The sequence below is a fragment of the Syngnathus leptorhynchus genome, chromosome 21, assembly GCF_054491065.1.
Source record: "Syngnathus leptorhynchus isolate UIUO chromosome 21, UIUO_Slep, whole genome shotgun sequence".
NCBI lineage: Eukaryota > Metazoa > Chordata > Actinopteri > Syngnathiformes > Syngnathidae > Syngnathus > Syngnathus leptorhynchus.
In genome coordinates this window covers 1800087-1821116 of record NC_141215.1, presented here as the reverse complement: position 1 = coordinate 1821116, position 21030 = coordinate 1800087, and the positions used below count along the sequence as shown (strand labels likewise).

The window sequence follows — 21030 nt, the reverse complement described above, 5'->3', positions numbered from 1 at the left end:
TGTTTTGAACTTCACCCTGTAATATTGTATTTAAAACGATGACATCTTTTGGAATTAACCCCCGTGTGGGTTTGAGATCTCGAAAGATTGCATAAGCCTACGTTGATCTCAGGGTGGGATCAAATGATGATTTTCAAGGAGATTTCTATTTATTTGTGTAGTGTTGAGGCAAATTCTCCCTTTCGTCATTCAATGCACTCAAATGGCTTGGAAAAAGAAAGTGAGAGCCCCGAATGGAGCAAACGTGCAAAAACACGTGCGCATTCTCCTCCCAACGTCAATCTACCCTGAGTCATGCCTCCGCCTTTGATGTTCGTAAAGCTTGCCCACATCGTCGCTGTAGCATCCAGCCAGCGTCATGCCTCAACCCCCCCCCCCCCCACACACTCTTTCTCTCTCTACGGGAGTCAAAGACCATTCCTGAGCAGTGGCGCCTAATTTGGGGCGAAGGGAATTTACCCCAAATAGAACGAGAGCTTCCCCCGCAGGACAGCCAGCGCAAACTGCTGTTACTGGGTCACGCTTTGAGACACACGAGCCGAGACGCCGCCCCTGCCGCCGCTCTCCCCTGCCGGCCTTCCCCGGGCAGCTTTAGCTCGCTTTACGGGTGATGCGCTCAGACTTAGTCTCGTCACGGTAATTTCACCACGCCACCGTTGTCACTTTTATCTCCCGTCTGGGCTCGTTGTCAAAGGCAACAAAGATTTTTGGGGAGGGTGCAAATATCTTAGGTGAAGCAGCATGTGGCTCATTGTCGCAGCACCACTAATTTTAAATGTTGATTTCACATTTTAATCTCCATAGAATACTTCATGTTTAATATTACAGTTTTGGGAGTGACATATGTTGGACTAGACTAGCTTGATGTCATTCATTTGGAAACACCTCCTGACCTTGACATCACCATAATTATTATACTAATAATAAGCAGGCTACTTGAATGGCGACAGCTTCGTCCAATGCGTCTCTCTCTCTCTCTCTCTCTCTCTCTTTCTCTCTCTCGCTCTCGCTCTCTCGCTCTCTCTCCCTCTCCTCATTTTCATGTCTTCTGTCGCCGCCGCCTCCAACCCTCTCGCGCCGCTTGCCATTAACCTTCTAAAAGATGGAGAAGTGCTACCTTTTGTCAGCCCCCCCCCACCCCCAATCTCTGGCTCCCTGCGCCTAATTGGCTTAGAGTGCTGACATTTACAGCCCTCGGTGACACGCCTGCCTTTCCGCCGCAAAACAGCTTATTAGTCCAGAAATGATTTTTTTTTTTTTGCGTCCCTCTATATCCTTTTTACTTCCCTGTTGAAGTTAGCCGCTTGTTTGGTGTTCTCACTGTCCAGCCTATTCAGGGTGCGCAAAATTATCTTGAAGGCTGCAATTAAATCTGCTGCGCACAAAAAAATTGGATTTCCATTAATAAGAGATTGTTCTGAGCTACCATAGTGTAGCATTTCTCCTTTTATCAACCCACCATTTGTGCCGTGGGTCAAATTGACCCTTTTTAAAAGCAAGTCAATTAAAGACATAATTAAAGAAATGACCCGCATTGCATTGCAAGCTCTTAGAGATGATTGGGTTATTACTGGGTTTACAGAAATGGTTCGTAATGAAGTTCATAAGATGCCTATTGGGATCCTTTCGTTTTGGGCACTTTCAGTAAAATTTTACCAGGTCAAAGTGACCCAAGAATGTTATTGATGAACAGTGGAACCTCGAGCCTCCTTCAACTAAGGAGCTGTAGTCCTCTTCCACCCTCGTTTGTTAATGAGGAATTAGTTGTAAAAGTGTCTTCACTTATTTCTATTTTGTGTTTATATTTTTAACCACTCACTGAAAATAAAAAGAACAGAATATTAGCGATAAGTATAAGTTTGTTTTGGGACTGGAATGGATTAATTGCATTTCCATCCATTTCAGTGGGAAACATTACCTTGATTTATGAACAGTTCAAGTTACTAATGGCTTCATGGAACAAATTCCGTTTCTAACTCTTTAAAATCCCAGAAATAGAAATTTATTCTAATATAAAAACTTAGCAAAGTAAAAAGTAAGAAGTAAACATGCAATATTAAAAGAAAATTAACATCCCAAATATGAAAATGAATAATTATTGATAAAAAAAAAAAAAAAAAAAAAGGCGGACGTGCTAACCAGTGCGCCACCGAGCCGCCTCTATTATAGACATTAAGGGAAATTATTCAAATCTTCACAATATTGCGCACATGGCTGTGTTCATTTGGATGATGCCAGTTTCTCTTTGTGAGACTTAACAATGCTAAAGTTCGTAGAAACAATCAAAATAAAAAAAATCAGGAAGTTGTCCACCAGGCGTTTATTGTGTCTTCCTTAGCTTCCGCCTTTATTCTCCAGCTGCGCCATTGTCATTTCTTTATTTCTTTTTCAACTCCCGCACCTGTCACCGAGCGTATGCCTTTGTCTTTTTTTTTTTACGCAGCAAACCCCGGCCTCCTTTTCAAAATGCAAATGGCTTCTATTTGCGGCGCTTGTGTCAGAGCGTGGGCGAGTGTTTTGTGGCAAGTTGTTATTGTGTAGCAGTAGCGAGAGTACGCACAGCCGAGCTTATTATTCGCCATATTATTCCACGTATTCTCCTCATTCATGACTTTCTATTTTTTTTCTCCCTTCCTCCTTCCATTCAGGAGAAGAACAAGGACAAAGACAAGCGATTCCGTCCGCTCTACGACATCCCCTACATGTTCGAAGCTCGCGAGTTCCTCAGGAAGAAGCTCATCGGGAAAAAGGTGATTTGTTAAAGCGCTCTTTGTCGCACACGTGGCCAATGAACGAAAGCCATACTTGTAACATCCCAACTCAGCTGGCGCACGTCCTTTGTGTTCCACAACTGTCTATTGTTGTCCTTTCAGACTTTGTGTCCCACAAATCAATTTCAGTCAATTTGGGCTGTAAATGTCATTTTTAGAACAGGGTGCCAATTCAATTTTACTCCTGCTCACCCCCCTGGTGGGAGCCTGCACCACAATATACTGAATTTTTTTTTTAATTGGCTCATCTTGTTGCCTTTGTGCCTTCCAAGAACAGCCCCTATCCAAAAATTGTAAGCCACGCACCCCCTTCGACATCAAGGCACAGCAGGTGCACCCCCTCCGGTGTAACGCACGCCTTCGTTTTACCTTCAGACTTTGTGTTCCACAAATCAATATCGCCCATTTCAGGGAGTTTGGGCGGTAAATGTCATTTTTTAATACCATACCAGGTTGCCATTGCACTTGTGTGCCCACGCACCTCCTGGTGTTTTACAATCTATGTCCTGGAAACCCCCTTTTTAAATCTGCCCTTAGTGATTTTCAAGCACAGCCTTTGCCAAAAATTTTCAAATTTATATTTATCTCAAAATGCCGAGCGCAACATCTCCAGTCCAGCACCATTTTGCAGTTGTTTTCAGCCAGTGTAGTGTGTAAATATTTCATCTTTTAAGACTTTTCATTCTGCGCACCACCTATCAGGCCTTTCACACCACACTTAAGAGAATCCCAGTCATAGATGAATAGCTCGCGTTATCATTTGTACCCATATTTGACTTTGTACAACAGGCTTTTCCAAACTATTTTCACACCTGACACAGCCGGCGGAGCGCTTCGTTTTATTAGCATGCGATTATTTACTCTTTATCTCACCATCACGTTCTGCCAGTTTTATAATTGTACCAGTCCACCATTACCCTTTAAAATCACACGCCCCCCCCCCCCCCCCCCTTGAGGAAGGTACTCGCGCCCCAATTTGGCACCGTAATGGAAAATAACACATTAGCTCCAAACGGCGACTCAAAGTACCACCCGCCCACCCCCGCCGTAAATCTGAAAGTCTCAGCGACGTGATTGTGTGAATGGTAAGTACTCATAGCGCAGTGGAAGTCTCGGGCGCACCCTTTCAAACAAGGAGTGTTGATTTGCCCCACTCGTGTCTATTGATCTGCCGAGCCCGTAGACCTCAGGGGCGCTGCCGTCATTTACTCACCAGCACGCCGCTGCCGCTGAGCTAAAGAGCACTTGAGACTTGCGCTTACGCACCCACCGCTGTTTGACTAGAATTGCCACACCAACCACAAAGTTGCCCCCCGTTTACCTTTACGAAACTGCCACATTAGTTCACTTTGATCATTCCTTTCCTCTCATCTATCGCATTTAATCATCCTCGTTAAAATGGAGATGAAAGATGGCTTTGAACAATGACTTTTTTTTTTGGGCTAACCATTGTGTCAGGGGAATAATGGATGCATGCGTGGGTTAGGAATAACTAATTTGCTTTTAAAGGTGTGAAAACACAATACAAGATGGCACTAGAGTTTGCGGCGTCAACACTGACGTAAACAGCAGGCAAGCACTTTGAAAGCACCGTCCACTTGTAAAAGGCCAAAGATGGATTCTCTTCAAGTGTCATTTGCTACCTCTGTTTAATTGGAGAGCCTTTTTTTTCCCCCTATACGCTGCTAAATCAATAGCTTGACGGTTCGCACAATTGTTTTACAAATGCCCGTGTTTTAAAGAGGGAGTCAATCCCCAATTTTTTGGGGGTATATCTTCTGTGCAGCTCAACTAGTTTCATTCATCAGAAACACGGAATATGAATTCAACAAGCAAAATCCACCAGTTTTTATCTATCTTAAGTGGCGGCCATTTTGCCACTCGTCAACTGAAGGTGACATCACACTTGCCAGGTCTCAGGTCGCAACCAATCACAGTTCACCAGTTATCTGAAGCTGGGTCATGATTGGTTGTGACCTGAGACCGGCAATTGTGATGTCATTTTCAATTGATAGCAAGTGGCAAACTCATAACTCATATTTCCAAAAAAGGCAATTAGGACAGAAATGCTGTGTTTAGAGCATACAGCATGTTATTGTGAAGAAAAAAAATTGGGTGACTTCCCCTTTAAGGAACAAGCCTTGTTTTGATAGTTAGCATTATTGCTAAAATGACTTTTTTGTTTTTATTACTTTTACACGGAAACCTAAAGCCAATGTTTTCAATTTTCAACCATAATACCTGTTTTTATAATTTTGCGTTTTGCTCAAAAACTACAGGCAAACAATGAGCAGCAAAAATGACACTTTTTATTTTTTTTAAGTGCAAAAAAAAAAAAACTGAATCTTTTTTTAAGGTGGCAGCCTCTTTGGTGACCTTGGCAACCGGAAAAGAATTAGTATGGATTAAACCATCACTTGCCTGCTTTTGGGAGCGTGTTTATTTTCCAGCGTAACGACTTAACCCCCGGAGGCTTTCATGTTCATCTGCGCTACCTTGACCTACTTGGGAGTCGCGTCAGGCGGAGGTGGGTGCAAGAGCGCACCGCTTTGCGTTTTGGGGAGTTTAGTCGACCCACTTGCTGTCACACTGTCTCTGTCGCGCTAAGCCTGATGGAGAACAGACGGAGAACAGTGTTGAATCTATTTTTATGGCCAAAGATAATTAGCTTTGACCTATTCTTGGACAACGATAGTCACCTTCTGAGGCAAAAAAAAATCTACAGTCGACACATCATGTCCAGTCGCAAGGTTGACTTGGCACATTTCCCCCCCGTTCGTCGTCGTATTACCCGTCTTAAGCTCAGAGTGCAGCGCTGAGAAAACAAGCTCTACTAAACCCTCCAGGACATTACTCAGCATTAAAGTACGGGTAGCAGCGCGCTAAAGCTCCAGGCCGCGGCAGCGCTACGGCTCGACTTCAGCAGAATAAAGCGCCGCTCGCTCGCTCGCTCGTCATTAAAGCTGCTATTCATCATCCCTGTAAGGAAACCACCGTGATTTTCATCTCTTATCAGTAACGTGTCATTTGCATATTCAATTTTGCTTTCAGCAATGTGGGGCCCAGGTTTGATTTCTGAGGATGATTAGCGTATATTTTGTGTTGAAAATAAATCTTAGTAGAACCTCCAAAGTGGACGGCTTGTTTTTGAATTCATTATAAAAAAAATGAAATAAACTTAACGCTACTGGCAGTGTTTTAAGTATCATATTAATGTTGCTAATAACACTAAAATAACTACTCAACAAGTCTTGTCGTGTGTTAGTGTCTATATGACACCTTTTCTGGTTCCCTTTACTGTGAAGCGGCAGAAACCGTCAAACTTTGTTCGGCCTAGTTTTGCTGTTTCCTGCGAGTTGTCTCATGGTTGCTAATCAAAAATGCGCGTTCCCATAAAAAAAATACGTGTCAAGCAGCCGGCGCCATACCAATAGTCTTTAAATAGCTCTTAAATAGCTTTACTGTATGAATCATAATGATGATAATAATAATCATCATAAAATAAACCTGTGGAGGAAAACAGACAAAACAGCCTATAATAGTAAAAATTTAAATAATAGGACTGTGGTCGTGGTGCTCTTAAAATGTTTGTTTTTTTCTTGTTGCCCAAAGTTGATTGTTTGTGATGATGAATCGTCGAGTGTGCAGCAAGTTGTCACATAATCTTAAATTACATTTTAGGTAAGATGCAAGGTACTGTAGTTTTCTTTCCCTGTCATTTGTTTCTCGTGTGTGTGTGTGTGTGTGTGTGCGCGCATGTGCGTCTACATATAATGTATCCATGTCTGATTCGAAACGGCTGCGTTTGCATGGTGGCATAATCCCGAAAAGATCCATTTGGCTAACTTTATAAGTACTGCTTGTTGTGCATGCCTCGGTCTCAGCCGCTGCAACAACAGTTAAAAAAAAAAAAAAAAAGTCCAATGGAGATGTTGCATTAAGCCACTTATCAGGCTTGAGCACATTCGGATAATCCTGCGGGCTCCAAAGTGGCTTCTGTTCCGTGCAGCTGCTCGCGCGTTAGCAATGTTAGCGCTCCGTGTGAATATGGAGAAAGAATTGAAAGTATAACTGTCGCCTTCCTCTCTTCACTGAGATCGGTTACATTCATTCAGAACATAAACACCAAATGTCACGTTAAATTCATACGTACGTTATTGATTTGTTTTGCTTAATGACCTGATGAGAGGATAAATGATGATAGGACGAGGATGTTATTTGTCGGGATGATAAATTGAATAATAGCTGCTAACTGTGGCTGATTAACTCGCCAACATAAGCGATTGTCTTGGCACACCTGTCTTCTCTACTTAGCACTTTTTAGCATCCAGTTTTTCACCCACTCCTTCGCACGTTTTTGTTAACGCTTAAGAGATTCAGTGGCATTCTTCTTCTTATTTTTTTTTTCTCCCCCCTTCTAATTTGTTTATGTTGAATGAGTACGGAAATTAGCCAGTCAATTTTTTTAAAATGGCAGAAGTTGACATTTGGGGAAAAAAAACTGAGTCAATGTGCTTCACATAATTAAATATACAGCATGAAATGATTCGATAACAAAAGCGAACGTCTATTTTAGAGTTTTCACATCCTGTTTAATGGACTACTAGCTTACCAATATGCCATTGTTAACCCACCTTATATTTGGCTTTTAGTACGTATCACAACTTTTTATTCACCCCCCCCCCCCCCCCCCCCCCACCTCATTATACGCATCTCTCATTAGATTGTTTCTTTTTTTCAATTACACATGCCTGGCCATGCGCTGCCATTTAAATTCAAAGGCAAGCACGGACGCAACATAGAAAGCTTTTGTCTTAATTGCCTCACATTATAATGAAACGCCATGAAAGCACGTCTCGCGTTTGGGCTACGAGGCCTCGGAGGATGTCTCGGGGGAGCGGGCGAGTGAGCTTAAATGAATTTATGACGTGAAAATAAGCCAGTCTTATTCCACAATTGTTGCCAATTGAAGGTTTTTTTCCACACACATAAGCGCAAAATTATGTTATTTCATAACCCAAGGGCTTGTCAAGATTTTATTGGTAAAAATGCACGATTTCACAAGCCACCCTCAGGTTCGTGCCCCCTCCCCCTTCTTTTTTTTTTTTTATTTATTTTTTTTTTTTTTAACCTTGCATGCCATCAGCCAAGATCCAAAGTTAAGCATAATGAGTTCATTACTGCGGCATGAGCTGCAGTGCTCCACTGAAGAGCGATTTCATTAGACACCACAATTGAACTTATTACCAGGAAAAAACAAACAAACACAAACCTTTAAAAATAATAATAATAATAATAATAGTCAATTAAAATAAGCACTGGATAATCAGTGCCCGACACTCTCAAGTTGACGTCTTCATTACCATCCCACCGGGTCGGCGTAAAACTGTTTTAAATAAGCTTCCTTTGATCGGTCTGATTGCACCTTGTGATTGGATTCTGCTCTCGAAACACGCGGTACATTTAAGCGGCGAACTTAAACGCGGCTCATGAGACAAAAGCAAATCTCCAGGGTGTTTGAATTGGTTTCAGGGGAGAACGCGGTCCCCGAGTCATGTGGCTTCACGACTTGTGCCCACACTCGCAATCATCCTCTTGGGAGCTCTGCGCTCATGCCTGACATGATGCACACTGACTGGGGGTAACCTTGAGAACCCCCCCCCCCCCAAAAAAAAAAATGACAATCACTTTAAACTGTGCTTCCTATGGATACTTTATAGATAGAGGTAGAATATTTCATATATTCATTTTAATTTTTTTTTTTAGGTCAACGTGACGGTGGACTACATCAGAGCAGCCACCGGCCCAGGCGAAAGCACCCCTGCCTTCTCAGAGCGCACCTGTGCCACAGTCACCATCGGTGGAATGTAAGTTTAAGTAACCCACGGGCAAGCAGGATTCCCACCCGGCGCATAATGACACCATTTTGAGTGTGTAAAAATGGTCGTTACATTTGTTATGGGGTGGGATCTGCAAGAAAGCAGACTCAAAGGGTGTTTGACTGTAATCACTGTGATTTCAATATCTAGTGTTGTGTTTAACCTTGAAATCCTTTCATTCTTGCCTCTAAGTATTTTTTTTTTTTAGACAGAACCTCATTTTCTCTAAGGCAAACTATCGACACCTTTATTCTATCGAATAATCGTATAAAATTTCGTTTTGCATTAACGTGTGTGACAAAAACATTTGCCGCCATTTATGATTGATTGTTATTTTGGTTTAGAGATTAAAAACAACTAACCATGTCACACATAGTTGATTGTCTTACTCACCAAACTAGCAGACATCTTGTTTTGATTCAACGCAAAAGATAATCTGTTTTCATGAATGAATACAAAAAGTCATCAATAATTATGATTGACAGGATCACATTTGGACAATTGAAAGATAAAATTATTCATATTAACAGTTTTTGATTTATCGATTAATTTTGATCAGCTCTTCCTAGTTATAATGCCAACGTATCACACAATTTTGGAGACACATATTTGGGCATTAATTAGAATCTACCTCCAAATGTCTGGATACTTATGCCTCCTTGTTGCCCACAGTAACATCGCAGAAGCTCTGGTCAGCAAAGGCCTGGCCACGGTCATCAGGTACCGACAGGACGACGACCAGCGCTCCTCGCACTACGACGAGCTACTTGCCGCGGAGGCCCGGTGAGCAACTACCCTTAATTGTTCTTGCAAACAATCTCTGTGACCTTGACAATCGGGATGTTGAATGAAATTGACTTTAACCTTGAGGGGTTATTCCCCCCCACCCCTTCCCGTCCCCCATCTAAAATGGCTTTCCAGTGTTTTATTTTAGTCGCACGTCACAACCGATCATTTTTTTTTTGTCGTTTCCCCGGGAAGCGTTTGGTATATTTCGGAACACGCATACACACACTCGTATGACCGACTGCTGGCTCCCTTTATAAAGCTGCTATGAATATAATTCTATGGAGGTGCAGTGGGGAGATTTAGTGCAAGCTTTATTACTGTGCCATAGATTAAGATCTGGCTATAGGTAGAGCAGATGCAGCTTCCTTTTATAGTCCGCTTTCTCTCTCCCTCTGCCGCTGCTTCCTTCCTTCCTTCCTTTTCTCTCTTCTCGCGCCTTGCTTTTCTGTCCTTCTTTGGCCTTCCCTTTACTCGCTCCTGCTCTCCCTTAATCTCTCCCTCCCCCCGGCAGGGGTCTTATTAGAGCTGATGATAGGTTTCTGTCTTTAGGCTTGCTTGTATTTTTAGTGCCTTCAAGGAACCTCCCTCCCTCTCTCCCTGCCGGCGATTAAACACATACATGATACGTAGCGCACAAGAGCAAAAGTGGTCGACTGCTACCGTTTCCTGCTCTCGAGGTGTTTGATAAAACAGTCGGCATTATGTTGAAATTGAGACAGCAAAAAAAACCAAATAGCCCACTGAGAAAAAGCTGCAATCATAGGTTAAAGACACCAAGCTGAGTGACTCCTTGACTGAAAAGATTTGAAAATAGACATGTTGGCTTCATGTTTTTGCTGGTTTGATTGCAGGGCCATCAAGAACGGGAAGGGGCTGCACAGCAAGAAAGAGGTTCCCATTCACAGAGTGGCAGATATCTCTGGGGTAGGTCTTTCTCAACAACTACGCATGGACCCCCCCACCCCCAAAATAAACCCTAAAGCATCGTCTGGTTATTAGGAAGTCAGGAAATGTCTTATTAACTTCCAGTGCACCGTTGCAGCTGTTCACATTTGCCCGATCCGATGATAGGGTAGCGTTGGTGGAGGGCAAGCCAGAACACAGTGTGCAATGATGAGGACAATTAATGGAGAGTTGGGACTCCACTCGGTTAATTTGTTGCTCTTCCCAAATTTTGTGCAAAATGTCCCGCTGTACTCCTCAGGTATGGCAATTGTAGTTTGGGTTCGTTTGACCTCTAATGCAGAAAGTAAATAATGCTTCCAATCCATCTTCCAATCTGAGCCTCTGCCACAACTATGACAAAATCCCACCCAACCGACACAAACCTGAACCTTTTTACTCAAATTTACAGTTACTGGAGTGGCCAGTATGCCTCGACACGTGTCGCCGAGGCAAGCCTTATACATTTTAATGAACCACTTTAATAGTCCAGGCCGCCAAAGACTCTAAATTGAACTTTGGGAACATTAGCGCCTCATTGTCTCTGTCACTTGAGCGCTCTTGTACATCGTACTCGTGGCCACTCGAGAGACATTTGGGCAAATTAATTAGGCTCTCGTCTTTTTTGCACAACTTGGGGTACTTTAGCTGTATTTCTGCCATATTTATTCAGTGCAAACTCGTAGTCCATTGCAAATGACATCGCAAGGGAACACGATGCTGACGGTGCGAGAACAGTCCCGCCTCATCGGCGGCCAACACAACTTAAGCCGCCATGCTAAGTCAATGTGCCTTGAGTAATTGCGGCCGGTGGTGTATCCGCTGCTCAATAATTAATTTGCTTTAATAATGAAAGACCAAAGCAATATACAGTGGTACCTTCACATAAGAGTTTAATTCGTTAGGCAAGCTGGCAACATTATCAAATCATTTTATATGTTTAACAAAGACAATATAGCATAATAAAAGGGAGTGTTATAAAATATACATTTTTTTCACATCAGTGGGTCCACTGTGTGTACGATATAGTATTTGTGTGTTGAATTAGTTTGTTTAATGGGTCTGGCTGAGTTGAGCATCTGGGCGTGAGTAGTGGCCTACAGCAGCTGCTTGTGAGTTTTCTTGTTTTGTGTGTTTTATAAATGACTCAAACTGCCGTGATTTTGGCTTGCTTTCATGTGAGGCCATTACTCTAACCACACTACCTTAATTACCTTTCCCCTCCTCATGCTTGAATTGTGGCTTGCAAAATTAAGCAGAAAAACAACCAATCATGCGCTTTTAGTTTGAAATATTCGTAAATTGGCTCACTCGTGAATCAAGGTAACGAATATTTCATCTGGATGATACTATGTAGCCATCATTAGCCACATAATAGCTAAGCGAGTGTTACGGGTAGGTCGGGAAAAAAAAGGACCAAAATAGCCATCAGTACAAATCCGCTTTTCCCCCCATCTTTCCATCTCTCGAAGCCCACACACAAATCATACACACTCCCTATACGTCAGTTTAGAGATTATATACGTGGAGTGGGTGGCGTCCTCAAATAGAGCAGGCGTTCTTTGTGCACGCCAAACGTGTGAGACTCAGCAGAGTGGATAAAGCACTTGACTCACCTCGTACCTCCTAAAGGTTGCGTAATGATCTCCCCTATCATGTGCCGTGCTAGGCTACGTCCCTTCCCACGCACCGGGGCGATTGTGTCGGCGTGAACAAGAGAGCGCTCGCATCGCTCGGCTCCCACTCGAGCGGCTACTTTGGACTGCAGTGGGTGCAGTTCAGGCGGGGGACTCTTGTGCCTCCTTAGCTACGCTCCCACCCAGCATTGCGGGAACGCTACAGACTGACCTGGCTTGTTTTTCGGCGGGCTAGCGCTGTAGCGCTAGCTCCAGTAGCTAGGGCATGACATCATTGCATGGCAACTGCGTTTATCTGCTTTTCCCTCCTCTGTCATCAATAGATCATTATCCGTTTTTCTCATTGATCTCATACCCTGCAACTTTCCATCTGGTGTTCCCCAGGGATCCATTCCCAGCCCTCTCCTGTTTTAATTGACACATGCTCCCACTTAGTTCCATTATGCGACAGCATAACATATGTCATTCTTACACTGATGACGCAATTATGTCTGTTTCTGCTTGCCACTTAAGCCCACTTGAGAATCTCATCCAGCGCATTAGCAACACCGGATGACAAGAGATTTAATGAGGACAAAACCAAAAATTTAGCTCGAACTTTGCAGCCACTCAAATATAAAACTGCTCAAATATTTTTTGGGCTTCCTTATTTGAACGCCATCATCCTTACCTCAGAGAATTTGCTCCCATTCCTTTGGCTACTCTACAACATACATAAACACAAACACAGAAAAACAGTCTACCGGGCCGTGACTCACTGGTCTGTTGTGCCTACATGCTTATTGCCTGCAGTGGGCACATAATAAATAATTTTTTTTGTGTTTATGATTCCTAGCCCCTCTCGCCTGCCCTGCATGAATACACATCACTTCCCCACTCTCTTCTCTCTCTCCGTGTAATTTTGGGCCAGGCATTGCAAAAAGAAAAAAAAAAAAAAAAGCCATGTGAGTCACTGTTGCAGACTGAGATAGAAGCAGGATTGGGAATTACTTTGGATTGCATGAGCTTGCAGACGTGTCACTGAGAAGTCGACTTCATTAGGCCTGACTAAGATTTAAAGATGTCTGGAGGAACAACAATAACAACAACAAAAAAGCCTGCGCATCCCCCGTCGTTGCCAATGTCGTTTGTTTTGTCTATTCCGGTTGCTTTTAATAAAAAGTTGAAATCTTCTCCTATTTACTACTACCAACACTCTGCTTCTTTTCCTTTGCTTGTTTGTTGCTAGAATGACTTCAAATTTGATATCGGTTGTACCTTTAGCCAGCTGTATAAATCAGTGGAATTATATTTCATCTCAAATCCCGGCCTTGTGTTCTCTCATCCGCCAGGAAACGCAGAAAGCCAAGCAGTTCCTGCCCTTCCTGCAGCGGGCCGGACGCTCGGAAGCGGTGGTCGAGTACGTCTTCAGCGGCTCTCGCCTCAAGCTGTACATGCCCAAAGAGACCTGCCTCATCACCTTCTTGCTCGCTGGTGCGTACACACAAACCGAGCGCCAATTTACACACGCACGAGACTTTTCATTCACGTCCATGCGCCTCCGGCAGAGTGTTTGTTTTTATATTTTCTAGAGGGAGGGGGGGGGGGGGGGCGGTTCAGCCCCCAAAGCTGTTTCATTATAGCTACATGAATTTTGATAGGCATGATTAGACCAGCAAGAGCCTCAACCACTAGAAGAAACCCAGTTATTTTGTCTGTGTGTTTGAAAATTGTCTCTCCCCAACTGAATTATTTGAACATTCGGCCTCTCCCCAACTGAATTATTGGAACAATCCGCCCCTGAAACACTTTCCAGCATAGTTTATTTTGTGTTGGTAAGCATGTCTATCAACAATAGTAGACCCACCAGAGAATAAAAACCCACTGGGGAAAAAAAGAAATCGTAGAAAGTTGGCAATTTCCAGCCCACTTGAGCCTTTTTTGGCGGACTTGACCGGTAGATAAAGCGAAATTGGGCTCCAACAGGCAGTGGTGTTTGATTACTCTGAAAACACAAAGCTGTAAGAACTCCACTCTCCGTAGTAGTCAAACACTTCAAGTATGTATTTTTTGCTTGTTTACTAAGTGCGGCGGCATCTTAATAAGCCACCATGTGGCCAATGAAAATGTGTCAAAACGGTGGTTATACTGTATGCTTTTATTTTGGAAATTAGACTTCTGGCAGGGCATTACATTGCTGTTGTCCTAGTGAGAAAATTGATTTGATCAACACGTATTGATTTGGGGAAATGAACTAAAAAAAAAAAAAAAAAAGAGAAGATGTACGAAGGACCAAATTTCATACCAAAAGCCATTTTTAGAAAATTGTGAACCCATTGAAAACACTCTGGGTGTCCAAACACCATCTTTTGACCTTTCTCGCCACACGACTGTGCCCGGCGAGTGCGTTGTAAGGAAAATAGTGTGAAGTCGAGGGAAGACCGGCGAAAGGGTAAAATGCTGTATGTTGGCACTTTACAATAAAGCCCATACATTTCAGCACCCCCGCAATGATTTGCGCCCGTCTACTTTTCCGGCATTTACAAAGTACTTTTGCTTCCCATTGCCGATGATGATGCGTTAATGTTTTTCCAAGAAACTTTCCACTTGAAGAAATGGCGCATATTTCTGGACAAACATCGGCGGTTGGCCTAATTGCGCGCGACTGTGTCGTGTATGTATTAATTACTTTTGTCATTTGCTACTGATTGTCTTTGCGAGCTGCTGATAGTTTTTTAATTACATTTTGTGCGCCGCCTGCCGCAAGATGAAACGGCGGAGACCCTCGCCAATGCGAAATCTGCACGCTAGCATCATTTGACATCGTCTCCTAATAAGACGGTGCTAAGTATACTCACGTACTTTGGATTTGATATCAAGGCAAAGGTTATTAGCAAAATGTTGAGAAGCCTGTTGAAGCATGAAAGTCGATTTGAAGAAAAGAGACAACAAGCCTTGTCTTTAATATACACATTAGCGTAGATTAGCCCAGAGTGCTACAAATGAACTTCTTTCCTACTCTTGTTTATTTATAGCTTCCATTCCTATTAGTGGCTTGACACCTCTGCGCGCAGCCATTAGTGCCCCATTCATTTGTTTTTAAAGCAAAATGTCAACTTGCAGCCCCCTCTTCGTCATCACTTTGAGGTTTTTTGCGTAATACAGATGCATTCACAGGAGGCTGCTGTCAAAACAGTTCTGCGTTAGTCATATTCTTTCATTAGTGTTCCTTTCATGCTGCATTCACTCATGGCCAAAGTTTCCCCCCCCCCCCCCCCAATGTTCTATAACAATGCTGTGGGAGGCTGTTGAGGCAACACAGAGATCTATTGCTGATTAGCATTGACTGCTCTTTGAAGCCGCTAACTTCTTTCTAGTCATTTAACACCCGAGACCCCCCACCCCCCCCCGGTCCCACGGAGACACCTCAAAGCGTCCTATGGCCTAAAGCTGTTGTTTCAAGTCAGGAGAGGCTGGACTTGAAGGTAACTTCCAAGTCACCTTTGCTTGTTGTCTTGCCCGCTACTCCTTGAAAGGCTCCGTAAAGTTCTGACAGGCGAGGCTATTCGCACAGGAAGGGCCAATTCTGAGCCTGGATGAAAGGGGAAAAGGTGAAGTAAGAACCTGTGAACCAGAGAGGACAGGCCGGTAGATAAAAGCAAAGCGTGCCGCGGTAAAGAGAAGCACTACGGCCATGCCGAAGTATCTCAGGTATGGACGGCCCACGGAAACTTTGACGTGGCGCTTATTCATCTATTTATTTATTTGTTTATTTTGAGACCAAGGCAGATGAAGGGCACTTTGAAAGGTATGTCGAGCAGCAATCTGTCAAAATGGATGAGGCAGCCGTCAGACGTAACGCCAGAGTTTACCGTATCAGCGAGACACCACCACACAACATGCCGCTTTGAGCAATTTGTCTTTTGTCCTAATTCTTCTTTGTGCGCCGCATGCCAAACCAAACGTCTGCAATATGAAGCGCTAGTTTGATCTGTGTGTTGAGACTAATTTGACTGCTTCATGGTGTTAATTGGGGTCAAAGGCCTCTTATAATTGTTCTGTCGTCACGGATCCTAAGTGAAATAATCGCCACTTTTCAGCCTGTTCACACTAGTCAAGGAATGAGGCGTGGCAAAATGTCCATTTAGTTGAAGCAAAAAAAAAAAAATTGGCAAAAACTGTTAATGGCTTTACAATCTCTGAATATGACGTTACTCTAAATTACATTCTATAGTGGTTATTTTCTAATTAAAAAAGGATGAGTGTTTGGAAGATGGGTTAGGGTTGGATGGATGGGTGGATGGATGGATGGATGGATGGATGGATGGATGGATGGATGGATATATAGATGGATGGATGGATGGATATATGGATGGATGGATGGATGGATGGATGGATGGATATATAGATGGATGGATGGATATATATATAGATGGATGGATGGATGGATATATGGATAGATGGATATATGGATGGATGGATGGATATATAGATGGATGGATGGATGGATGGATGGATGGATGGATATATAGATGGATGGATGGATGGATGGATATATGGATGGATGGATGGATGGATGGATGGATGGATGGATGGATGGATGGATATATAGATGGATGGATATATAGATGGATGGATATATAGATGGATGGATGGATGACAATTTTTAGTCTACCCTCTAGACATGTTTTCCAACTTTCATGTTGCGAAGTAAAACTTGCTCAGCGGTCTGAATTTTCGAGTGATGTGAAAATGAAGCTTCAAAATTGCTTCACGAACCAGTTGTATTTTTTAACTCCTCTAGATGGCGCTGTTGATTTAAATAAGGGCTTTTAATTCAAGCCGAGAGCGCATGACTGCGTTTCACCTGCTAGTTATATTGTGCGGGTGTTACATATGTATTCCCATTTGCTGCATGTACTGCATATGACTTCGAATAACAAAACAATCAGAAATATTTCCAACATCTTTCGAGCAAGACATAAATGCTCAGACATTTACTGCCACAGCATCACGCATTTACTTCAGGCTCGGCAGATGGGGCACTGTTTGAGGTATCACCAGCTCCTCGGGAAAGAGGCGTCTTCTACGGGGTTTCTCCCTATTCCACTTTGTATTCAGTGCCACCCAGATGACAAAAGTGTTTTTATTCTGGTCCTGGTTCTGGGTGCTGATGGGCTCTTTGTCTTTGTTTTGGTACTAATTGGTACGCATCCTCTTCTTCTGGGCAGACTGAATTTTCCTGAATGTGATTTTCCCATTCGAAAACCTCTACTCATGATAAGCTTCTGTCCTCTCCATAATCCATTGCAAGGCCCTCTCAACAGCTAATCTGTTAACCATCTTGATCAGTTGTGATAGAACCACACTGGTAAAGCCATATCGATAGTGTTATGCCCCTCATTTGCGAATGGGAAAAAAAATATTGTTCAATTTTTCTTTTGATTAAAAACTGAAAACGGGTCCCATAGACCCGAACACCATACAAGGGTTAAGCAGCCACTCCAAACGTCCTCCCAGACCACATCTGATGATTGATGTGTCGCTTGGTGGATTGACATGCACGCTCGGGGGGGGGGCGCTTGTGTGTGTATGTGTGTCTCTTGTCATCAGTGTAGGTCTTGTTTCTCTGGGGGGGTCACATAAGATGAATCAGCAGTTGTCTGAGCCAGATGTTTGGCTTGGTGACAGGTGGGAGTTATGTAATAATAAATGTCACCAAGGCAACCGGTGCTTTGTAGGGAGGAGCTTAGTATATTACTAACGAGCTATACGAGTGTGTGTCTTCTGTGCAGAATGCTTCGTGTTCTGTTATGGCATTAAGAAAAAAAATGCCGGCCAGTAAAGTCGGCGCACTCCATAAAGTCGCCACGTCGCCGCCAGTCCCGTGTTTTTTTGGCCGCCCGCCCGCAGTCTTGTTAATGACATAACCGGTTGCTCATAGTCGGCCTGGCAGGCTTTCACTTCACTTTAACAAAAAAGCCTTTGAATCGGATGAACGGACGGAAAGGTATATTGATCTGGACCTTTCCGTGAAATGCACAAGCCTAAAATTTCAGGTTGGAAAAGAATTTGGGAGAAAAAGGCACTATTACAGATCAATGTAAATGGACGGATGCATTTTTGTCATTGATCCGAACGAACACAACATAGCCCTGTCTTGTCCGACCGGCTAGGTCCTTCAATGTTTCTTGTAACCGACTGCCATGTTTTCAAGTCTTAACGCTGTGTGAGCGAAAAGTCTCTTAAGTCGACAGGAACCGAGACCCGGGAACCGGGATCTCGCCACAGATTGCAGTACGTCACAAAGTGCTCGCTCGATTCCCGATGAATAATTCAAGAACCGCGAAACTGAGGCAGGCGATCTTGTTGTCAGGATTATTTCGGAGTTTGGAGTCGCACACTTCATCTCGGCCGTATAAATTGGAGCCCATGAATAATTTTTTTCAAACCATGTCACCTCGTTATTATCCTGACAGACTCGGCACACCCACTCCCTTCCCAGAAAGTCTTCTTCTAGCAAATAAAGCGGGATTTATATCCAGCGGCGGTTCTGTTGTATGTGTGACCCAGGTATCGAGTGTCCACGCAGTTCCAGGAACACTCCAGGCGGCATGCAGGTGGCGGAGCCTTTCAGTGACGAGGCCATGCTGTTCACCAAAGAGCTGGTGATGCAAAGAGAGGTAAGAGCCACCACCCCGCTTTCTCCATGTTGGTGCTAAAACCCGCCATTCTGTCTGAGAGTGCATTTTGGCGCAATGATGTGTGACCAATGTCTATTTTACTTTTATTACTGCGGAGAGGCCCCGCTTGGACTTAAAAAAAAAAAAAAAAAAAAAAAAAGCAAACCCCCTTCTGCTCTTGTTTTGTTGTGCACGCCACCATGTCAAAAATCCAATTTAGCCGAGTGGCGTATTTCAAAAAACGAGCAAACGACCGAGGTTTAACTCACTTTATAATCACGGGCTTATCGATTTGAAAATAGAAAAACGAACCGCTCGCGCATAAAAAACACGAAGAGCGGCAATAAAATCTTCGCGAGTTGCAAAAGAAGGCAAAAGAAAAAAAAACGGTAAACGGAAACTGGGGTTATTTAAGCGAAGCAAATGGAAAAATGGATAAACAAAGGAAGTGGGGCAGCGTCGACGACTCTTACAGGCGCTTAAAGCTTGACGTGTCCGACCTTCAGTAAAATAGCAACGAACAGCAACCTTCTTCTCGACTGAAATTCCCTTCCAGTGTGTTCTCGACTCACCTGGTTGCGGATCAGTGCGTTCAGGCTTAAGAAAACTCCATCCACTGTGCGCCCGTTCATTCACATGCTAATGGCTTTTTCATAGGAAGCGGCGAATGGACCAAAGCCACGATTGGGGAGCTAGCTATAATCCCGCCACCGCTTACTTGCTCAGGCCACACACACACAATCGCCCCCCCCCCCCCACACACACACACACACACACACACACTCTTCATCGCTATCTCGGCTTTTAAAGGGCCTTTTTGTGTCGGTGGCTGACACTCATGTCCTTTGGTGTTTAATTGTAATGGAAATGGTTTTGGTGGGGTGGGGGGGGACGGTTAGGGGGTTGCACACAGGTTGATAAAGAAAGCCTTGTTGCCTCGGCGGTTATGCAGACCTTGTCCGTTGGACGTGACAACAGGACGCATCGTTCGTGTTGGTAATGCTAACAGGCTAAGTGATGCATATCTCCTGCTTTCTATTCAAAGGGTAACTCCAAGTGTAAGGTTTTCCTGGTCACCTCAGGGAATGACTTTCTTCTGGTCAGGGTCCACTCTGGGGCCTGATCAGTTATAAAAGGCTTGCATTTCTGTAGTTGAGCTTAATTCAAAAGTGAGTTTTCCAATGTCCTAGAGACCGTGTGTGCAATTTAAAACAACCTTTTGAAATCAAAGGGCCCCTGACTCACTTCTGTCGCTTCCAGCCGCCCCATCCGAAGCCAAAGAAACTTTAGTCATCTTCTGATGGTTAAACAACCTTGCTCCAAGTTTGATTTTTTTTGTTTTTTTAAGTTAAATAGGCTTTGACAACTCAACTGACCAAAATAGAAGCCTCTTTCCCCACCTTTAAATGATCCTTGAAGGCGGAAAAGGAAGCACAGAGGTGAGAGGAAGTGCAGTAGGTACCGCTAATGAGGGCCGAGTGATGAAGTCCCTGCCGCTGCATCAAATAAATATCTAATGCAGTACGCCGAGAAGAAACTGGTCCATGCCCTTGAATCCATCCTCGCAGACGTTCTCTGGTTCGATTGCTAGTTGCTGGATGTGACACGAGTGAGGATTAATCTCTGAATGGCGCTTGATTGCGTACGTTTTCTCATGAATGACATTTGGCGGCATTCATCAAAGCAACAGGCGTCATCAATGACTTTTTGTCCGCTTGATGCCGTGTTGATTCAACCAACGCGTGCAAGTCTCTGCAATTTACCGATCCACTTATGTGGAGCTGGCTGAAAGTGTGATCTGCTTTGCCTCCATTTAAACTTGATAAACAGAAACTCTATCCACCTTTCTTGCCATAGATTTCGCTCACCGTTTTGATCCTTCGTAATTCCTCACCTTGTTACTTTTTTTTTTTTGCCACTCTGTGTATGTGTCCTGATGTTTTCCTGCAGTGGTCTCAGCGTGTGTCGGCACCATAGCAACATTGTAATAGCATCACTCCCCAGATATTCCCTTTTGCTTTTTCTTCCATCTTCTGTTCAATTTTTCCTCACCTGCCCCTCCCCCGACAAACTGAGCCTTTGTTGATTTTTGTTTTCCCTCAATACTCCCCAGTTATGACTTCAAAACAACCTCAGAGGGGGATGTTGTTGTTTTGTTTGGGGGTTTTTTTTTCCTCCTCAAAAGTCTTGTCTCTAGGATGAGTCAGCTCCAGACGAAGCACAATCACTCATGTCCCGTTGCATTCGTAAAAAGCGGAAGCCGACCTTAAAACGACTCCCAATGCACTGGCGCTGCAATTTTAATGAGTCGAGACCGAGACGTTCGCGAGGTCGACAATATTGGCACCTA

General features: G+C 43.7%; 1 protein-coding gene across 1 annotated transcript in view; it reads left to right on the top strand.

Moving 5' to 3' along the window:
* Positions 1-21030, top strand: part of snd1 (staphylococcal nuclease and tudor domain containing 1) — a 97090-nt gene that overhangs the window by 13024 nt on the left and 63036 nt on the right. The window contains exons 11-16 of the mRNA XM_085902324.1: positions 2649-2750; positions 8538-8638; positions 9323-9433; positions 10291-10363; positions 13350-13491; positions 18571-18680. Of these exons, the coding sequence (XP_085758450.1) occupies positions 2649-2750; positions 8538-8638; positions 9323-9433; positions 10291-10363; positions 13350-13491; positions 18571-18680 (639 nt within the window). The remainder of the gene's footprint in view (positions 1-2648; positions 2751-8537; positions 8639-9322; positions 9434-10290; positions 10364-13349; positions 13492-18570; positions 18681-21030) is intronic.